The sequence below is a fragment of the Populus trichocarpa genome, chromosome 2 (genome assembly GCF_000002775.5).
Source record: "Populus trichocarpa isolate Nisqually-1 chromosome 2, P.trichocarpa_v4.1, whole genome shotgun sequence".
Taxonomy (NCBI): Eukaryota; Viridiplantae; Streptophyta; class Magnoliopsida; order Malpighiales; family Salicaceae; genus Populus; species Populus trichocarpa.
Window position 1 is genome coordinate 6132101 of NC_037286.2, and position 20778 is coordinate 6152878.

At 32.9% G+C, this 20778-nt stretch overlaps 2 protein-coding genes across 3 annotated transcripts; both read right to left on the reverse strand.

The window, feature by feature from the left end:
- Nucleotides 1-6353: 6353 nt before the first annotated feature.
- LOC7463167 (uncharacterized) lies at nt 6354-9000 on the reverse strand. The gene is made up of 3 exons (XM_024594363.2): nt 7799-9000; nt 6792-7020; nt 6354-6688 (listed from the first exon to the last, which is right to left on the reverse strand). Exons 1-3 carry the CDS (start codon nt 8725-8727, stop codon nt 6524-6526), a joined length of 1323 nt encoding a protein of 440 aa, XP_024450131.2. The 5' UTR covers nt 8728-9000; the 3' UTR covers nt 6354-6523.
- A 7697-nt stretch (nt 9001-16697) lies between these two features.
- LOC7463169 (uncharacterized) lies at nt 16698-19351 on the reverse strand. Of its 2 annotated transcripts, none has more exons than XM_024596034.2 (2): nt 18964-19351; nt 16698-18181 (listed from the first exon to the last, which is right to left on the reverse strand). In XM_024596034.2, exons 1-2 carry the CDS (start codon nt 19204-19206, stop codon nt 17027-17029), a joined length of 1398 nt encoding a protein of 465 aa, XP_024451802.1. In that variant the 5' UTR covers nt 19207-19351; the 3' UTR covers nt 16698-17026. The 2 variants fall into 2 exon arrangements, with proteins under 2 accessions (XP_024451802.1, XP_002302248.2); XM_002302212.4 differs by having other exon boundaries at nt 16698-18178; nt 18964-19344.
- Nucleotides 19352-20778: the final 1427 nt, after the last annotated feature.

Sequence of the window (20778 nt, forward strand, 5' to 3'; positions counted from 1 at the left end):
ATATGCTATTATTTATTTTGAATTAATAATTAGATAGCGTAATAACTTCAGAGCTAGCAAATATTCACGGTTCGAAGTAAGATTTTTAAGATGTAAAAGCTTAACATTTTTTTTATTCAGTGGACTGGGGTGAAGGAGCCTTGGGAGGGGAAATCAAAGTCAACCAAGAAATCATTGTAAGAAAAGAAAAGGTCAATAAAGAAATTGGAATAGGTGACCAAACCCTAGCCGGTTACCAAAACAAGAAAGGAATGGTTGAAGGGGAAGAGGAGCTCATTTTCTGAACCATCGTAGCTTTAAATAGCATCAACCATTTTTATATATCAGTCAATCTGGACTTTCGTAGAATAATACACCATCTCGGTTGCCGCGGCATTTAAATGCTCGGCAACTGTTCGAGGGAAAGGAAGGATGCTTGAAAGTCAAATCGAGGCCTTTTGAAATAGACCGCCTGCGAGAGTTCAAAATGTTGCTAAATGCTCGACCCGTGCGTTTCAAGCAAGTCTTCACGAGGACTTATGAAGTGGCCTCTAAGTTCATGACCGTTTTCCTAATTTGTTACGTGTTTATAGACTTTATTTTTTCTGCTCAAGGAAAAAAAACATAAGTTTACCAGTTCTCTAGAAAGAGAAATTGTTAGGTGTGTCGCACCCCAACATTACACCTAAATGCTATCTTTCCTTGAGAAAAAACTTTTTTTTTAGAGGGGAGAAATATTTAAAATTTATGAAAAAAAAGTTGTTTATAAAAACCCCGGCCGGTCTTAAAAGTTTTAAAATAAAAAAAATAGTTATGTTAAGTTAAATATATTATCACTTTAAAATATTTCATTTAAGATAGGTTACATTGTTATTAAGATAAGAGACTATCTATACTAAATGAAATATATTATTTCTTTTACTTCTCTTTTCCAATATGTTTTCTCTCTACCCACGTTGGCTATTGTTTCTTTTTTTTTTTTTGTTCGACTTTCTCTTCAATTCACTTATTTATTTATAGCCTATAAATTTTGTTATTTTCTTTTATATCGCTTGGCCTCGAGTAATTTCATTTCATTTTGATCTCTGTTTTTTTTTTTTTTTTGCATTTTAGCTCTTTGTCCTTTTTGCTTTCCATTTGATTTTTGGTTCTCTTTTTTTTTATGGTTTTTTAAGAAACAATGTTAACATCAATTGAATAAAAAAAAAAGATCAGGAATTATGAAATTGACACAAATATATCAAAAACATATTTCTTTATAATATAGTTGAAAATTACAAAATTTATGTATGAATAGCTTAAATGCATTGAAAAACACTTTTTTTCCTTTTATTTTAAAAAGATAGTCAAATTTTGGGTTATGACAATGTGTATTTAATCTATCACCTCATTTATAAATTAAAACAGTAACTATATAACATATTAATGAATTTATATATATCATTCTAAGATGAAATACTTCAATTATCAATTAAAATATAACAGTATTAAAAAAATGTTATACCATGTATATAAGTAATGAAATAACAAAGAAAAAAAAGCAATTTCTGTCCATTTCCGCATTGACTCAGGTTCATTAAAAGCACTTTGCTATGTCATATTCAACTGAAGTATCCGGATCCACACAGGGGAAAAAAAACGATAACACATAGAAATATATTATATTTAACATGAAAACTTTTTGATTTTGCAGTTGTGTCTCGAAACTCAAATTTGGTGCTTAACTAAAATATTAAGCTTAATTTATAAAGAGAAAGAAAGAAACAAAAAGCTCACATAAAAAATGAGTAAATAAAATTAAAATATGGTTAAGACAATATTTATATGGTTGGTTTGTTTTTGCGCTTTAAAAATATTTTTGAAAATATTTAAAAATTTATTTATTTTATTTTAAATTAATATTTTTTTGATATTTTTAAATTATTTTAATGTGTTGATCTTAAAAATAATTTTTTAAAAATAAAAAATATTATTTATATATATTTTCAAACAAAAAATATTTTAAAAAATAACAACTACTGTATTTTCAAACACGCATCATCTTTTTAGAATTTGAATTAGCTTTTTTGAAAGGTAGGAATACTCTTTTAGAATTTGAATTAGCTTTTTGAAAGCTAGGACCAACGTTTGACGGGCCACTTCATTATTGAGAAAGACCACGCACATATATACATTGTTTTGATTGAATTGCAAGCAAAGATTGATAGAAAGTTTGGATTTGATTACACTTTTGCTATAGATATTGATATGTTCAGACATTGATCATTGCTTGTTAGCAGTCATGATATATGAGCAATTGTATCCTGCAGCAATAATAGCATGCATATGACCCAAATTGCCCAGATCATCCTCTGAGCGAAAGGGAATAATTAGGTTTTCAACTGGATTTACTTTAAATAAAGAAATAAACATAAAAAAATCCAAATGAAGATTGTTAGAGAATAATATAAATCATATCTTGGAACCTCACCTAACAGTTTAAGCTATTAGGTTGAGATGGTTCTTTGACATGGTATCAAAGCCTTAATGACTAAGCGGTCACGAGTTCGAATCTCATCATCCTGTTTATTAAGCATAAGGTAAAGTGAGTCTGTGCAAATTTTAAGCTCAAAGGGTCATCCCTATTTATTAAGCACAAGGTAAAGTGAGTCTGTCCAAATTTTAAGCTCAAAGGGCTTTCACTTGAGGGGGTGTATTAGAGAATAATATAAATCATATTTTGAAACCTTACCTTGAAACCTCACCTAACAGTTTAAGTCATTTGACAAAGATATTTTCATTACTTCTCATTAGTCATGGATTTGATATTCTTTTTTATTTATCTATTTTCTTACAATGGGCCTATAAAAACAGCCAATAAAATATGATTATTTACTCTGTACATTATAGAATTTTTCCTAGAAAACAAGAATGAAATGACGAGTATAGTTACAAGTTATGAAACAAATATTTTAAGCATTATCACCCCGAGCTTCGTACCAAGAAGGATTTCGATACCCTCAAAGCAAATATACTCGAGTTTACCGTAATCGATTGGCATCAAGCACATGAAAACAAGAACATGAGATAATAAACTTAATTAAAAAAAAAATGCAGGATGCGGAAAGCTTTTTTCAAAAGCTAAAATGGGTTAGTCTCGGCTCTTGAATTCTTTGTCACGGGGAGGGGACTGTCGATGGTACTTCTAGGTACGCAAGATCTTTACTGGGATTTTTCTGTTTGTCTTGTGTTGAAAGATTGTCTTTAAGAAAATATTTGAAGGTTAGAAATTTCAACATGCAGCTTAGTGTTCAACAAGCATTTAATGGGGGAATCCTCCAAGAAATTGACCAGATCAGTGGTTCAAATGATGGAGCAAAGACCAGAGCACCTATATTCAATTCATAATCTACCCAAATGGTCCGAGATTCAACGGTCCCACGGTAATCAAATACTAGCGGCAATTTTTAAACTTTTAAATTGCAAAAGCATGATTATTTTTGCATTTTATTTTATTTTTTTGAAAAATTTTAACTTTTTTTACTTTGAAATTAATTTGTTTTATATATTTTCATATTATTTTAATACATTTTCAAATAAAAAACATTTTAAAAAACAATTATTATCAAACTTTCCAGCCACCCACGTAACCTACCGATGATGCTACCCAAAATGAAAATTATTCTGGTAGGGACATGGTATATGTAAGACATTGCACAATGCAACAGGAATACTGTCTCTGTCTCTGTCTCTCTCAGCTGGGTGACTGTTAAAGAAACTAGAGTAGCATCCTGATAGGGGATGGAGGAGGCAAACTTCATTTCTTGCCACCTTATTACGCAAACCCACTAGGATCAGTCAAAACAGAGGAAGCAGAAACAGCAACACTCCTCACATAACCCCAGAAATAAATATAAGCAAACGCACTACTTTTGTGATGGCCTTTCTTTTATGAAATGCATGTGGAGTGGTTGGGTGTTCATTGCCATTGACGGGGGAGTTTGAATCTGAAGTAAGAACTGGCAGCTGGTGGCCAAAGTTGTAAAAATAAGATCCAAGAAAAAAAAAAAAAGAATCTGTATAGATTTGAAATTCAAACAAAAAGAAAAGGTTCTTTCTTAATTGCCTTTAAAAATTACATGGAACAGAGGTTGTGGATCCATCATGCATGAAAAGCAACCGTTTTCTTCTTCTTCTTCTTTTTTATGCCACGACAAAGAACCCCCCACATCATGTTCTTTTTACAATATTTTAAAAGTACGACAAAAAATAAATTATCCTAGCTACATGAACCAGGAAGGCACATGGCTTCTACGTACTAATCTATTGAAATACTAGATATTTGAACCGTGATCTGTAACAGGTAATATTTTTTTAAGGTAAAAAAATTTAAGTGAAAATTAAAAATATAAATGAAAAAATTAAAAGCCAAATGTAGATTAAAATATTTAATCTTGTAAGATGAGATATTTACCCGGATGTGTTTGTTAATTTTTTTTTAATAAAATAATATTTTATTCAAGCAGACGATAATAGAAATAAAAATACAAATTAAATTAAACAATAATAGAAAAATTTAAAGAAAAAACCATCCAAAAAAAGAATTAATTTAAAAAAAAATAGAAAAAAAGAGAGAGCAAAGATTAGATGCTATTTGTTCTAGCCCTATTTTGTCAAGCATGTGCGATTAAGCCTTTATTTTTTTTATTGCAACTAGGGTGGACGACATGTCGTCTGCCTTCAATTTTCTTGAAAAAAAAATTTAGACAATGCGTCATCTGATTTGATCAAATTTCAATCACTATGATGGCTAGAAAATCTTGGCTTAAGTTTTTTGATCCAAAAACCAGTTTTTCAACTTTTTTTTTTACCCCAAACACCTTTGGAACCGTTATAAAAACCAGAAAATCATCCCAAAAACCAAAATTAACTCGAAACCAAAAATCAACCTGAGCTCAGATCTTTTTCTTCTTCCATGAACTTTAAAGATATGAAAACCTGATATGAACTCTTCTCATCAAATGAAACTATTTGACATAAACCTCGATTGTTTTGGTAGTATAAATTGGTGTCAACGATATTTTTTTTTCCTACCACCGGAATCCAATAATCTCTCTCTCCTCTTCCAATCAGGGATTAAAACATAACAAAAATGAATTTTTGTATCAAAATTGAGGCACCGAAATCATATAATTTGCATTATTTTGATAGTTAAGATGATCAAAATGTATTTTTTCCGAAACTTCTAGAACACCATTAATGTTTGACATTGTTTTTCATTTTGGTTTCTATTTTTTCAATCTTATTATTGATTAAGAAATTAAAAGCAATAAATTTTTTATGAACAAAATAAATTATAAATAAATAAATAAAATTATTTATAGTGATTTGTCTGTGCATAAACAGTGCTCACATTTATAATAAATATCCCAGGCGTTATAATATGCACCATCTTGAGGCCTAATTAGTTTTGGGTCCAATCTTATCGCAAGCACTCATTATTTGTCATATATTGTTGAGACAGCATAATTGGTGTACTTGAATTTCCACTGAGCATTCAAGTAGAGCAAGTTATTTTCTGGGCACATATTGGTAGCTGTTAACTAAAGTAGGCAAGGTGTCGTGGTGCTTAGATCTTTTCACATCTCCTCATGTTACTCGAGCTGTGATCCTCTGTTATGGGCACAGAGAGAACGGATCAGTTTAAACATGATAGCATAATTAAAAAAGAGAACCCGCCCCTGAGTCTCTGCTGAATAGTGTGCTGCCGTCGATTATTTTTTAAAATAGTATTTTTATTTAGAGATATATTAAAATAAATCTGTTTTAAGATTTTATTTATATTAATACATTAAAATTATTTGAAAATATTAAAAAATATTAATATAATTATTTTTTAAGTCAAAAACGTTTTAAAAAAATAATAAAAAACAGAATCACTCTCGATCACGCCTTGTATCAAAACAGGCGGTTGTCTAAATTTCTTGGTGTGGTAAGACTATTAGATCAAGAGCAAAATGCAAGAAATGATATGAATGAATATTAAGGGAGATTTCTTAGCAACAGGAGTGCTGGATTTTAGGGTTAAATTAAAAATATATGTGATAAAAATGGTTTAAAATAATATTTTTAGAGAAGATTATAGTATAAATAGATTTATAAGTTGGTTAAAATTCTAATTTTTTGTCAAATCAAGATTTTAATATAAATCAAAAGGTGATCCTAAACAACATATTTATAAATAAAAAAATAAAAAATAATTTAAATCAATTTGTAAAATTACCATTATGATGTAATTGTTGTTGTTGTTTATGGTATGTAAGATCACCCCGTCAAGCAAGCAATCTCAAACAACTTGTAGATAGCGAAGGCAAGGGGAAAAAATACAGAGCCTCTTGAAAAGTGATCATAATTCCATTGATATACATGGAGTATGTACAAGTTACGGCGTGACAAAAGAAGGCTCAAACACTCTTCTCAACCTCCAATGAGCTTTTGTTCATCAGGGTGACATCTTCCAAGCGCTTAAAATTAGTAAATTTACATTTTCCACAAAAGCTTAAGGTCAAACATTAGTATCGCAAAATTTGCCATCCATCCGATTTTGAACAGCTTTGACAGCAGCAACTCTAGCTGCCGTTGCGGCCCTGTTTGCGGCATGAACTGCCCTGTTCACTAGTTCATCCACCCGGCGCAAGTGAATGGCATTTTCTGCTGTTCTTCTGGCAGACTGCAAGTTAAAGCAATCAACAAGCAAAAGTGTGTGAGAAGATTGAAACCTTGCTCATGACCTATATCATCAACAAGGAAGTTCAGAGGTCCAAATAAAATACCTGTACAGCTCGAAGGACTGGATCAGTTATAGGGGGGAGAGAGGTCCTGAGGTTACCAACATCCCATTCCCCACATCTAGTGTCGCCACCACGGAAGGTATACATGCCATAGCCTTGCTTCCGCCCTTCATGCCATGATCCCTCGTAGCAGTGGCCATTGGCAAAGTGATAAACACCAAAGCCGTGCATTTTGTCTCCAAAGTATTCTCCAGCATATCTATCTCCGTTTCTGCAACACAATCGATTCCTTCATCAATATTGAGCTCCTAGTGTGTATACCAATAAAAATAAATAAAACCATAATTTGCTTTGAAGAGTAGAATTTAAGAAACACACAATCACAACAAAAAAAGGAACAGGAAATCATAACAAATCCATGGAAAATGAAAACCTGTGAATCAGAAACAGCCAATTCAATTAAAATTTAATCCGTAGATATAGCTGATTACAAACCATAATCGGCCTGCACTCTGCTGTTCGTCAGATACAAGTCAAAATAGCCATAAATGGAATACTTGATATATCATAAATTTACTCCACACTCCAATTTCCACTGTTTCATTAAATCACGAACAGTTCTAAAATAGGAACCCCGCAACAATTCAACATCACATGCTTGAAAACAAACCACAAGAGAAAAGTCAAATACACGGCCACAAATTTAGGAAATAGAAAAACAGAAGTATAGTTCAATTCAAGAATTCACCTGAAAATTTACCAAATTTCCCATCTTTCAACCATAATTTTAAATCCAAGATACTTCTACTAAATTAATCATTGACAGCAAAAAACAGTAAGATCAGAAACCCAGCTTCACACTGAAAAATTGAAGCGGGGCTCAGAAAGATAGTAAATTAGATGGTAAACCCTACAAAACACCAATTTAAAAAAAAAACCCAACTTCAAGAACCAAAAGGCTTTTTAAAACAGTAACTCGAAGAAACAAAAACCTAAAACAAAATCCAGAAAGTATAAGCAAATAAATCAGAGGTCAAGAAATAAATCACCTGAAATGGTAAACACCAAGGCCATGTTTAACAGCACACTTGAATTCACCAACATAGCAACTCCCATCACCACAAGTCTGCACTCCAACACCATGACTCTGCCCATTGAACCATTCACCAGCATAAGAGTCCCCTGTATAAAACCTATAGACTCCATAACCATGCCTTAAACCCTGTCTATATTGCCCTCTATATCTACTCCCTCTAGCCCAACTCTCTATTCCATACCCATCATATCTTCCATCAACCCAATCACCTTCATATCTCCCATTCACAAAGAAATTATAAACCCCACTCCCATTACACTTCCCTTTATGAAACTCTCCTTCATAAAAATCCCCATTGCTATAAAATTCCACTCCTTCTCTTATAATCCTCTTCTCTAACTTCTTATCTTTATTGTTGTTGTTAACATTGGGGTCTCCAATAAACCATTGAACTTGCTTTGATTTGGTTCTTGAAGTACAAAGATTGAATCTTTTTGTGTTCACTTCCCATAATTGCTTGAAAACTATCATATTCTGGTTGATTAAGTTCTTGTTCTTGCTTGCAAAGAACAGCGTTACGGCAATGAAAATCAAAGCCAATAAAAGATTCTCTGATGTGGATACTTCTTCTCTTCTCAAGTAGAAGAAGAAAAAGAAGGAAAGAGAGAAAAAGGTGAAAAAAATGAGCGAAACCATAGTGAAAACTGCAGTGAACCGGGTCGAACCAGTTCTTCTTGGGGTTGAACCACACCGGTTCGGCTTTATTTTTTTCTGTTCTTCTAAATCATCTTCTAGTTTTTGCTGTTGTTGCTGCTGGGCTTTGATAACGTCCTCTTCGGCTACAGAAGTTAAGCTGTGAATGGATGATCGGATAGTGGGAGATGAACGGAGTGAAGACTGAGTTCTTGTAAGCTTCGTTTGGCTGCCTTTTTGAGCGTCCATTTCCTTGCTTGTTGGGATGGGTCCCTAGGAGGAGATCCAATCCAACCCACTAACCCCCACCGTCTGATGATTTTCTTACTGGGCCCTCCTGTACCGCGATATTCTTATTAATGTTGTGATTTTTGCCGCCGGCGACATATCTCAGACGGCGCACGATAAGCAGTGTCAGAGCGCGCACGTTAGCTAACACAAGCAGAGAAAATGAAACTTTGAAAAGCAAGGGCTCTTGGTTCTAACTTTTTAGAGAGGAAGAGAGAGAGCGTGTTATGATTTGGACCGGTATTTATGGTGTAATGGGGAGAAGGAGGGGATTATAATATGACCGGGATCTAACGGTTAATTATGGAGTTGAATTTTAGCCGTTTGATTTAATCAAAAGGACATCCGGCGTTGAGGGGGAGATATGATGTGGTCGTCGGATCTAGATTCGGCTCCTTTTTTTGGTTTGCTGTGGCAGGTCGGCACGTGTCATCACATGTTTTGAAAGGACATTCATCTTTTTCCATGTTTTGCAGTTTCAATGTTAAGTTGCTCCCTTGGTCTTATCACTGCTGATATGGCGATAATGTGGGTAACGGTGAGGATTTAGTTTGGACAGGGATCATGTCTTACAGCTTTCTAGGATTTATCCTTACCGTTGATGTGGCAATCTATCATGGAAGTCCATGGTCTGTTCGTGTTCTCATTTTTTTAGCTTTTGATGGGTTTTTCCTTGGTGTTATTAAACCTTGCGCATGGCAGGTCGATTTCGAACTGAATCGATCACAATTCTTAGCTTAAATCGGATTTGTTTTAGAAAAATAGAGCGGTTTAATTCAAATGTGATAGATTATTTAACAGCTTGCATTTATTTGATTTTTTTAAAATAATATTTTTTAATTATTTTTATAAAAAATAAAACAATATCATTTTAATTTAATCTTTAATCAAGTTTGTACGGGCTCGGAGTGTATTGAATTTTTTTTTAAAATATTTATTATTTAAAAATATATTAAAATAATAATATTTTTTTATTTTTTAAAATTTATATTTAATATCAACATATCATACAAAAATATTAAAAAATAATTAAAAATAAAAAAATAAAATTTTACAAAAACATGAACCACAGTGTCAAACTGAGTTAGGATTGATATGCGCCGTTGATATGTTAATCAGGTGAATCAAGATGGCGGTCTTGATTGATTTGGAGGCTGGGGCCATCTTGATGAGATGTCACGTGCGGAAGGTAATGCGTTTCTTTGCAGTAATAATCACACAGGGGCGGTGGAGGCAAGGATTGATGAGCAGACAGGCATTCGGAACAAGACATTGATTTATGAATTAATCATTTTGATTTAATTATTATTAAACCCCAATTTCGGTGCCTTTTTGTAGGAAAAACTATTTATGCACATTGGTTCTTTACTCTGTTCACCTTGATTTTTGCAAGGGTAATGTCATTAGAATACAAAGAAAACGAGGGAGTAGGCAGGTAAGACTATATATCTATGCAATGGAAAAGGCTAGTGGGGGAGGCAATTTTCGAGAGAAAAAAGCGGCCGTGGCCTTGGAAATTTCCATCGCCCGTACTCTCCTTTACATGGTGTGAGAAAATGTTCTTATTGCTATATTTATTTTTCATCAACGTCGCTTTATTAGTTTCTGAAGCAACTCCACTTTATTCTTTTCTGGGGGATTTAGGGGGTAATAATTCTTTGTTTGGGCACCTTTTGGTGAAGTCTTCGAGAGAGGTCATTGGGCGGTGTGAAAGGGTTGAATCGCTGAAGTTCCTAGTCATAGCTAACGTATCGTTTGAGCTTAAAAATCAGTCCTACGCGTCTGGCTTCATGGAGCCATTCAAGGAGGAATTGTGCAACCTAGAGCTCTCGCAGGAGTGCCATCTTTCTGCCATGGTGTTGCTGGTGGTCTGTGCTAAGCCTGCCAGCAGAAAAATCTTGGAGCCATAGTTTATTATTTCTCAAAAATACGCAACACAGCACACACCCAAAGTTACAGGGAAGAAAACTCTCAAATCTTGCAATATTAAGTCAAGGATGACCTACAAAACAACTTGCATAATCATAAACTATGAAGGGATCATAATCTTGCAATATTAATATGTATTGCATACTCCAGACAAGCAAAGAGCTAATTAAACAAGAAAGATTAATAATCACCAATAAATCAAAAATAATAAAAAAAAAACATAATCATAAATCTATATTCCTAAACGTAAATAACATGGGCCTGGTTTGAAGGTTGAATAATAAAAAAACCTGAGTATCATAATTCTTAAAAATGGCAATACATATTAATTTAGATATCAATTAAAAGAAAAAAAAATATTACAACTAATAAATGCATAACAAAAGAGGTGAGAAAAAAGAGAGTTAATTAATGACTCGATTTGTCCTTCCATAGCAATGTATTCTTTTTCAATTTATTATTATATCTATAATTGAGCTAAATATACCATCGCAAGCAAATTACTTTGAATATTGATTTTAGAGGGTTGGTCCGGATATTTTACATGAAGGATAAATTTGAAGCTTATCATGTATTTACGTATTAAATTAGTTTAAGGATAGATTAGAGAAATATCATGAATCTTATCATGCATGGTGGCAACATAAGAACGTGATGCCGGTGTCCTATTTGTTAAACAAATCCAAAGTGTCCAAATAAAATAATAAAATAAAAACAATTAAATTGGCAACAAACAACAAAATTAAATATTGTTCTTCGTGACATGACAGCACTACAATCAAGAAAATCTTTCAAAGTTACAGGGAAGGCGGTGTTTAATTGCGGTTAGATATTCGTGTTTTTTAATCTGAAATTTATTAAAATAATTTATATTTTTTTATTTTTAAAATTTATTTTTAATATTAGTATATTAAAATAATTCCTAAATTTTTTAAAAAATCAAATTTAATTAAAAAAAAACTTAAAACTCATCAAAGACATCTACATGCGCTCACATCAAGAGGTCTAAATGGTTTAAATTACTTAATAGGAATACCCTTCCTGTTACATGATAATAATAATAATTATTATAATAATAATTAAATTTGAATAAGATTCAGTGTATATATATATATATATATATATATCAAGTATACAATTACTAGACCAAGCCTAAATATGTTTATCATGCTACTTTTAAATCTTGTAAGACAGTTAGTGGAAAAGAAGAAGAAAATAATGCATAAAAAGCGATCTATTTCTTTGTTTTATTTTCCATCGCGGGCATAAGGATTACAATGGTATCCACTTTTATGCAAATCTATTTCTATATATCACGATAGAAACAGGTATGGGGGAATTTTATTTTTTTATAAAATTAAAGGTAAAGTTGATTATTTTCGGTTCGGTTCGGTTTTTATTAAAAAAAAAATAAGTAAACTAATTTTTTTAAAAAGAAAAACCGAAACCGGTTCAAACTGATCAGTTTCGGTTAGGTTCGGTTTTTTAGGATAAAAACCGGTTCAAACCGATTTGGCTCGGTTTTTTTTCCAGTTTGAGTTCGGTTTGGTTTTGTTGGTTTCAGGTTTATAAAATTTAAACCGAACCGGTCAGTTTTTTAAAAATTTTAATTGGTTTAATCGATTTTTTTTTACAGTTTGATTTTTTTAGTTATTTTTTTTTTAGTTTAATCAATTTTTTTATTTTTTTTTCACCCCTACTAAAGACAGATAAAAATACTCTATCTATTCAAATACGGAGACGGAAGGCATCCTTCATTGCATGGGCTTATATATTTATACTACAACAATAATAATAGTTTGTGTTGTTTTTCTAATATTTTGTTAATTAACTTTATTTGATACATATAAAATATTTTATTTTTTTATTTAATTTATGTATTTTATTTAATAAAAATAATCCTACAAAAAATCATGTTAGAAGTCCACCTCGGACAAGGAAAATTGCTATGAACCCCATTTTCATCCCGAAGAAATTTCATTTAGACTTCGACTAATGATTGTCATGGGACAACTTCTTTTTTTTTTTTCAGTGTGAAAAGAGATGTTAAGATAATACAGGTGTTTTTTTAAAAAAAATCCTTAAGATATGAGTTATTAACTTGATCAAGTTTAATAAGTTTGATCAGTATAATAACACAAATAAAAAATATAATGAAAATAAAAAAATTAATAACGACAAACGTTTTTGCTAAACTAGGATAACTCCGCAAAAATAAATTGAATAAAACTATGAAGTTCAATTACCAAACAACTTAATATTGAAGGACAAGGTGATTAGGATTATTTTTAAAATTAGTGAAAAATCAAATAAAAAATAAATAAAAAAATAACTAAACCCAATCTAAAATCAAATAAATAATGAAGGATAAAACTAAAAAATCACGAGCTTAAAAAAACAAGTGAATCTCTTAAACCTAGGTTAATTATCCAAACTCGCAATTCGTTAAATCTTAGATATGAGCTCAATAAAGAAATTCAATTCACAACCAACTTTATATTGAAAGATTGAATAGGAAAAAAAATAAATTTAAAATTTTATCAAAGTTAAAAAATAGTAATCAAAAGAATAAGGATTAAATCTGACAAAACAAATTCAATTTTAAAAACTATAACAAATAAAATAAATAACAATCAAAAGAATTAAGACCAAAACTAACACATGAAAAAATAAAAAATGATGAAATTGAAAAAAAAATTCAAATTCAATGAATAATTTCATACAAAACAAATAAAAACTAAAAGAATAAAGATCAAATTTAAAAGAGAAAACAATTAAAGGGTTACCATGAAATCTTGAAGGGCCAGGTGTGAAATTTGAAGTGGAGAGAAGAAAAAAAAAGTCACAAGCACAAAATCCAAGACCTAATGACCACACATGCCATTATAAAATGGAGGGACTGTCTAGACGATTAAGGACTTTGAACTTTTTTGATTTTTTTTTGCTTCAAATTAATTTTTTTGTATTTTTGAAATGTTTTGATGTGCTGATGTCAAAATTAAATTTAAAAAAATAAAAAAATTATTTTAATATTTTTTTGAGCGAAAAACATTTTGAAAAACAACTTTTATTAAACTCCTAAATGGATCCTAAAATGATATCGCATAAGCCAGCATATGGTCACCAGACAACCCTTCACACACCGCCAAAAAAAAAACATGAGGGGCATTCACAAGAAGACACGTGCAATATTTGACAATTTTTTTTATTAAACTTAATATTTGTTAAATTACCAAGCAGCAATTCAACATTACAAATATATCATAATGAAAAGATAAAAATGTCCTTTAACATTATCCTTTCTTTTTTTTAATTATAAGGGTAAATATGTCTTTATACCATGCTAAAAATATAAAAAAATATAAAAACTCCTCTTTGCAGGTTTAATACTTTTATGTTTTTAAGAATATTTGACTATGCAAAAACAATTGAAAAGACAAAAAAACATTCAGACAAAAATTATATATATTTTTGCTTTTAAGAGTGATAAAATTATTTTATGGTGCTAAAAATAAGTATATTAACCAATTGAAAAGACAATGAACAATGTTTCCTTTGAAAAAACTACCTCACCCTTCATCAGTTAGGCCATTATATTTTGTAAACAAGGACAAAAACATAAATACATTGTTACAATCCACATGCTTTGTTTCTTATGCCACAGTTTATACCTGACATCCTTTAGGTTTTTATATATATATATATATATATATATATATATATATATATATATATAAAATTCACCACTGAACACGACATACGCTAATAACGTTCTTGTGATATAGAATGCCTAATCAATGCTCGCTAACCCATTTCCTGTTTTCTTTTCTTTTCTTTTCGTTATGTATATGAAATCTCGGATTAGAAATTAAGAGCTCACTGAATATTCCATTGGTAACGTCTTCAAGGTACATTTATAATAATAATATTATCAAGCTTCCTTCTATAGGTACACTGAACATCGCTAGTTTCTGCGCTGTATCTTTGTTGGAGACAAGTAAAATTAGTTGTCAAAAATTGCAGGCACGACAATAGAAAAGATTCACATGGAGAGCGTTATAAAATCTGCTCGTCATTATGAATCTAAGTGAACGATCGATGCTTTTCGCCTTTTACATGAAGAGGTTATTTTATGTATATCAACCAGACAACTTTCCATGGTAGTTCACAGTCTAAAAAGCAGCCATACACGAGTGGAATATTTACCAGCCATTTCGTATTTCTTGGACTCTTGTAAACATTAGTGTTTGAATGGTATGTTTTTGGATTCTTCCCACAAAAGCTTGCCTACTCGAAACTGGACACTGTTCGTTCACCCATTGCTATCACCCCATCAGTGTTTTGATTTACTAACGTAATGTTTTCCCACTAGGTTCTAAGAATCGAAATGTTCTTGGGCTCTCTAAGTTACATGCGCACATGCTTTTGCCTTCTTCTTTTTTCTCTAGGCGGTAATTGCTTTGCTCTTAGCCTTTCTTTTTCTTTATCGTGTTATATCATTTGATCTTCTAGCTTGTGGCTGTATACCCTCTGTTAGAATATTGTTTGGTAAAGCCTGCAATGAGAGTGATATTTAATGTTCAGTATTCTGAAATGACACCAAAAATTCAATTCACAAGACTCTCAAGTCTCGATTTTTTCTGTAAGAAACAGTGCTTCCAGCAGTGTTACCTTAGCTTCAATTTACTATGGAAAATATGTTCCAGAGTCTAGGCACACCATCAATGATTCTGTTATGTAGCAAGTGAAGCACCCCAAGTAGCCACTGATCCAAACATCACTTGATGAACTGGACATTATCCTAACATGATTGAGAAGTTTAAGCTTCTAGAAGAAAAGAAATAATAGGATTTGGAGATGCATGTACCTGCAGATTTCATCAGACTTCAGTTCTTGTTTATAACAATGCTAATTAATCATGGGATGGATTTCATAAGTAGATTTTTTCCCATCTGAAATGCTGCACTGAAATCCACTATCTGGTAGCCCTCAGCAGTGTTTTTTGATTGCTCAATCACCATGCATAGATGCCATCTTTATCCAGCTTGATTCTAAATTCTTGCATCTAATTAGATGCATGAGGATTTGAACTAACCACTGATTTTGCTGCTCTAGCAAAGCAGCCATACCCCTTCTTCAGTCGAAATGATCTAAGCAGAGCACTAAATAAGCAGTCATGTCACAAACTTCACCAGTCTAGCCAAGCACATTTTAGGTTTTCCTAAGCTTTCAGTGGCGGGAAAAAAAAACATCTCTGTCTGAAGTATCACATGTCGAGATGCCTAGATCCGATTTTGCAAAAAAAATGTATTGCATAGAACAAATAAGTATCGCTACAAACGAGCAACAGACAATCAAGACAAAATGTATGCAGAATGAGTATATCAGTTTAAATAATAGGATCAAGAAAAACTCTTAAAATCTTGGTACAGCATATAGTAACCTAGAATGAAAAGGTAAACTAAACAAAACCGCTAGACAGCTTCAGCTCCAGCGGGGTGTGCTTGGTCAACTTCTTCCTTCTCCCCTGAAATCTCCTCTAAACATCTTCCTTTTGGCCCAGGAACCAAAAATGTTAACAGAAAGCCAAACACATTAATCACGCCGAGCACTATTAGTGCATTTTTCATCCCAATACCAGTTGGATACCCTGGATCAACCATGGACTTGCCCTGATTTTATGCTGCATACCAGAACCCAAAAGCCCCTATCATTGCGCCAGCCTTCCCAGCAACTGCTGATATTCCATGGCAAGTTGACCTGTATCTTTCAGGGAAAATCTCCGCTGGTTCTATAAATGTAGTGCTATTAGGCTCAAAATTTGCAAAAAAAAGGCGAGTCCATAAATGACTATGAAACCAATGTTGTTTTCTTTTAAAGTCCTGTGGTGACAAGGAATGGCCAGCACAAACATGAAAAGATTCATGAAGAAAAACCCAATCAGCTGAATTGTGAAACGACCAATATAATCAGTACGGACTGTGAAACAAAAATATCTGTTAAAAATAAAAAAAAATATATTATTTTAATGTATTTAGAGAGGCAAGTAATTTGCCCTAAAACGCCAAGCCTTTCAGCGTTGTGTGCCTAAGGTTACAAGAATTCCGTTTTCATAGGAAATCAATCATTTATCCAAAGTTCTCTAAAACCGCATACTGATACAAATTACACAAACATTAAACACAAGAATAAGAACCAATAATAAAATTGATAAATATCAAAAGATTCTGGGAGAAGATGCCTTCTATTATTCTAATAACCCTGACCTCCAACATGAATATGGATCATTGAAATATCAAAAGTTCAGAATACTATTCCCACACGAATGGGTTCATTTTCTCTTCAGCTTCTCCTTCATCCTATCAACTGCAGCCCTCAAAGTTCCTTCATCTTTGCAGAAGGTGAATCTCACCAAATTCTTTCCATCTTCCGGGTTCAAGTAAAATACACTTGTTGGAATTGCCACAACCCCGACTTCCTTGATCAGATACTCACAAAATGCAATATCATTTTCCAGGCCGAAAGGGGTGTGATCAACAACAACAAAGTAAGTACCACTTGATGGAAATACTTTGAAACCAACAGCCTTCAACCCCTCAACCAATATTTCCTTCTTTGCCATATAATCCCTCTTTAGCTCAACAAAGTAGGATTCTGGGGCTCTGAGAGCAACTGCAGCTGCCCACTGCATAGGAGTGGAGGTGGCGAAAGTAAGGAAAGAGTGTGCCTGTCGCACTCCCCATGTCAAGTGAGGAGGTGCTATTGCCCAGCCAATCTTCCAGCCTGTCAAGGAGAATGTCTTCCCTAAGGAATTCAAAGTCACAGTCCGTTCATACATTCCTGGAAGAGAGGCCATTGATATATGATCCAATTCAAAAGCCAATTTATCATAAACTTCATCAGTGAAAACCAGCACATCATTCTCAATGCAAAGCGATGCAATAGTACTAAGCTCCTCCCTAGAAAACATCTTTCCAGTTGGGTTATGTGGAGTGTTGATGAGAACTGCACGAGTATCCTGTGTGATTGCTGATTTAAGCTCATCTATGGGAACAGCAAAATCTGGTGGGTGCAATGTGATACATTTTATTTTTGCACCGGCCATTGATAATGTGGCTTCATATGAATCATAGAAAGGAGCAAAGAGGATTACTTCATCGCCAGGATTTATCAAGCCTAGCATAGTTGCAGCTATAGCTTCGGTGCACCCAGATGTAACAGTAATTTCTTTCTCAGGGTCAACCACAAGCCCGGTATCTTTCTTGAATCGCTCAGCAATGGCAGAGCTGAAATCTGGAACCCCATATCCACGAGCATATTGATTCTTCCCATCTTTAATAGCTTGGATGGCTGCTTCTTTGACAAACTCAGGACCATCAAAATTGGGAAAGCCTTGGCCCAGATTTATCGCTCCATGTTTGATGGCAAGTGAACTCATCTGTGTGAATATTGTGGTTTTGAACTTCTCCAGACGCTTTGCAACCTGCTAAGGAGGCCAAAATATTAGAAGGAAAACAGGGACTCCAAAAACAAAGATTCCATTTCCAAGGCATGTCATTGATTAATTTGATATGGAACTATTCATCAAGACATGACAGAACGAAAGTATTGCTTCATATAGTGGATTGACTTAAGCTGAAGGAATCCATCGTGCTTGACCAAATATTCATGGGGTTCGAGAAAAATCAAGCAGTACATTTCATGCCATGTATTACCACTATACAAGTTGTGATCGAGTTTTCAAGGAAGCCCGGTGAACAACCAGAGTGTTTTCATTAGTTTACCACAATACTAACTCTATTTCAGCTCCGACCAAAACAATTAACTCCAGCATATCACATTCAGGCTTACATTATAAACAACAAAACCAGAGACTCAAGACTTCTCACCAACTTTGCTTTGGGAATCAAGAGCACGACAAATCTAATTGTCAAAGCTTTCCAACAATAGCAACCCACTAATTGCCCTAGCTAAAAAGTTCTCTTTTTTTATGCTCCTCAAACATTAACCATTACCCAGGCAAATCATTTGATTGGAAAATGAAGCTAAAAAAAATTAACAAAATAATCTTCACAGAGATACAAAATTGGACAATGGATCGACAGATCACAAAATGGTTTTGGTCCTGGTTCTGAGGAATTAAGCAAAACCACAACGAAAATAGAGTTGATCACAAAAAAAAAAAGGAACAAAACCCATACGAAGAATATGCTATGCGCGCATGAATTAGCTAAGAAAATATTAATAAAAAAAGAGGAATCGGATTACTTGTAACGGCTGTTGGGTCTTCTGGGTTGACTCGTTTTGAGTGGAAACTGCATCTTTGAGGGAAGGTGAGGAGGCCATGAGAGAAGGGTAAGAAGAGATTCCTCTCCTTGTAGAGCTAATAGCGGCAATACTTTTGTCAGGTAGAAGCAATTGCTTTGAAAATGAAAAGGTGAAGAATGTTGAGGGTTTAAAGCTCAGTGGCGTGAGCACCTCACAAGGCGTCCAGATACATTGACTCCGCATCACTACACAACATCAAAAACTCCAGTACCGTCAAAGGGGCTGCTACCTCTGACCAAGGATTTTTTGGGCAAGGTACTGTTATACCAAAAAACCACTAAGATGCAGTATTTATTTATAAATAAAAGGTGGCTTAACCCATGCCATTACTGCCGCTTTGAAACGGCATAGTGCAGTATTTCGTCAAGAGACATGTCAAATCCCATCCATGCTTACTAAATACAAAATAATATTGTTTGACATTGTAATATTCAGTTCGAAATACTGCTGAATTACGCATGCATTTTCATGTCGATCGCAATGTTTTTCATAATAACTAATTAAATCGATATTTTAATGATAACCTATATCATTCACGTATGACTGCACAGTCCTTACTTCTTTCCCAGATAGATGAAAATTATGCTTGGTTTTAAATTTTGGCAAGGATGTGATTACTTGAGAATGTGTTCTAACAATGTTTTGAAAAATCTTGAAATTTGTTTTTTAAGTTTTTTTTGGATTGATTTGATAGGTTGATATTAAAAATAAATCTTAAAAATAAAAAAATATTATTTTAATATATTTTAAAATAAAAAACTTTAAAAAATCATTTTATAAATCATTTTTTTTATTTTTTAAATTTACAGCTTTGTGAAAGAAAAAACATCCGGGTTTACCTGAGCATGGAAGTCCAGGAACTCAGGAGGATTGCCTAAAGTTGTCAGGCCTCTGGAATCTGGGTGTGGCCCAATTAGGAATTATGTGGGCCTCAATGAAAAGGCCAGCTTAGTTTCAGACTAGCGAGCCATCTTTGAAACATTTTGGGTCCAGTCTTTCTAAATTAGTAAATTATACTCCTGCTACTTCACTACTTAACGCCTAACGTAGGGTTGTCTTCTATTCTCACCTTTCCAGTTTGCAACTGATTAACTGCAAATTAATCTCCCTGTTTGGTCGTGCTCCTACAGAAAATAAGGAACAGATTCCACGGTTCATGAAAAAATGATTCCCTGTCTTGAAATCTTTAAAGGTATGGTTGAAGATTTTTTATTAAAAAAAATATTAATTTTTTTAGTATTTTTTTATTATTTTGATGCGATGATATCAAAAATCTAAAAAAATATTAATTTATTTCCAAACAAAAATTTATTTAAAAAAAGCATCTCATCGCAAGCATCTCTTACTAGTAGCTCATTTAGAATATTAAGGATTGAATTAAATTGTTTAAAGACTTAAAATTGAATTCAATTATCATCATGTTTGGATTAAACAAATGAGATAAAGAAATGGAATTCAATTCGTTAAAAAGTCGACGATTACAAATCCCACCACCTCAAGAGCTGGGAATTGCTACAGTAATATGAACTTTATCACCCCATTAAACCATAGGATAAAAATAAAGTGAAATCCATCATGATTCCTACTACAATAACTGGGTATTGATTGCTGGAGCACTTTCATGCTTTTTTTTTTTTTTTTTTTAAATGCAACTTTAGCATCAGCTTCTGAATTCTTACGGGGCTATTGCCTGGCGTGTGGGCATTTTTCATTCTGCCCCTCCTTATCTTTTCTTTTCTTGAGAGGGCTTTTCTT

Bases quoted from the DNA above. Each gene is read 5' to 3' on its own strand.
- LOC7463167 (XM_024594363.2), bottom strand. From the start codon at position 8,727: ATGGACGCTCAAAAAGGCAGCCAAACGAAGCTTACAAGAACTCAGTCT. The intron at 7,021-7,798 runs GTGATTTATTTC...ATTGTGTTGCAG, and splicing joins CTTGGTGTTTACCATTTCAG to AAACGGAGATAGATATGCTG. The intron at 6,689-6,791 runs GTATTTTATTTG...TTTAACTTGCAG, and splicing joins CAGTCCTTCGAGCTGTACAG to TCTGCCAGAAGAACAGCAGA.
- LOC7463169 (XM_024596034.2), bottom strand. From the start codon at position 19,206: ATGCGGAGTCAATGTATCTGGACGCCTTGTGAGGTGCTCACGCCACTG. The intron at 18,182-18,963 runs GTAATCCGATTC...TGGCCTCCTTAG, and splicing joins AGACCCAACAGCCGTTACAA to CAGGTTGCAAAGCGTCTGGA.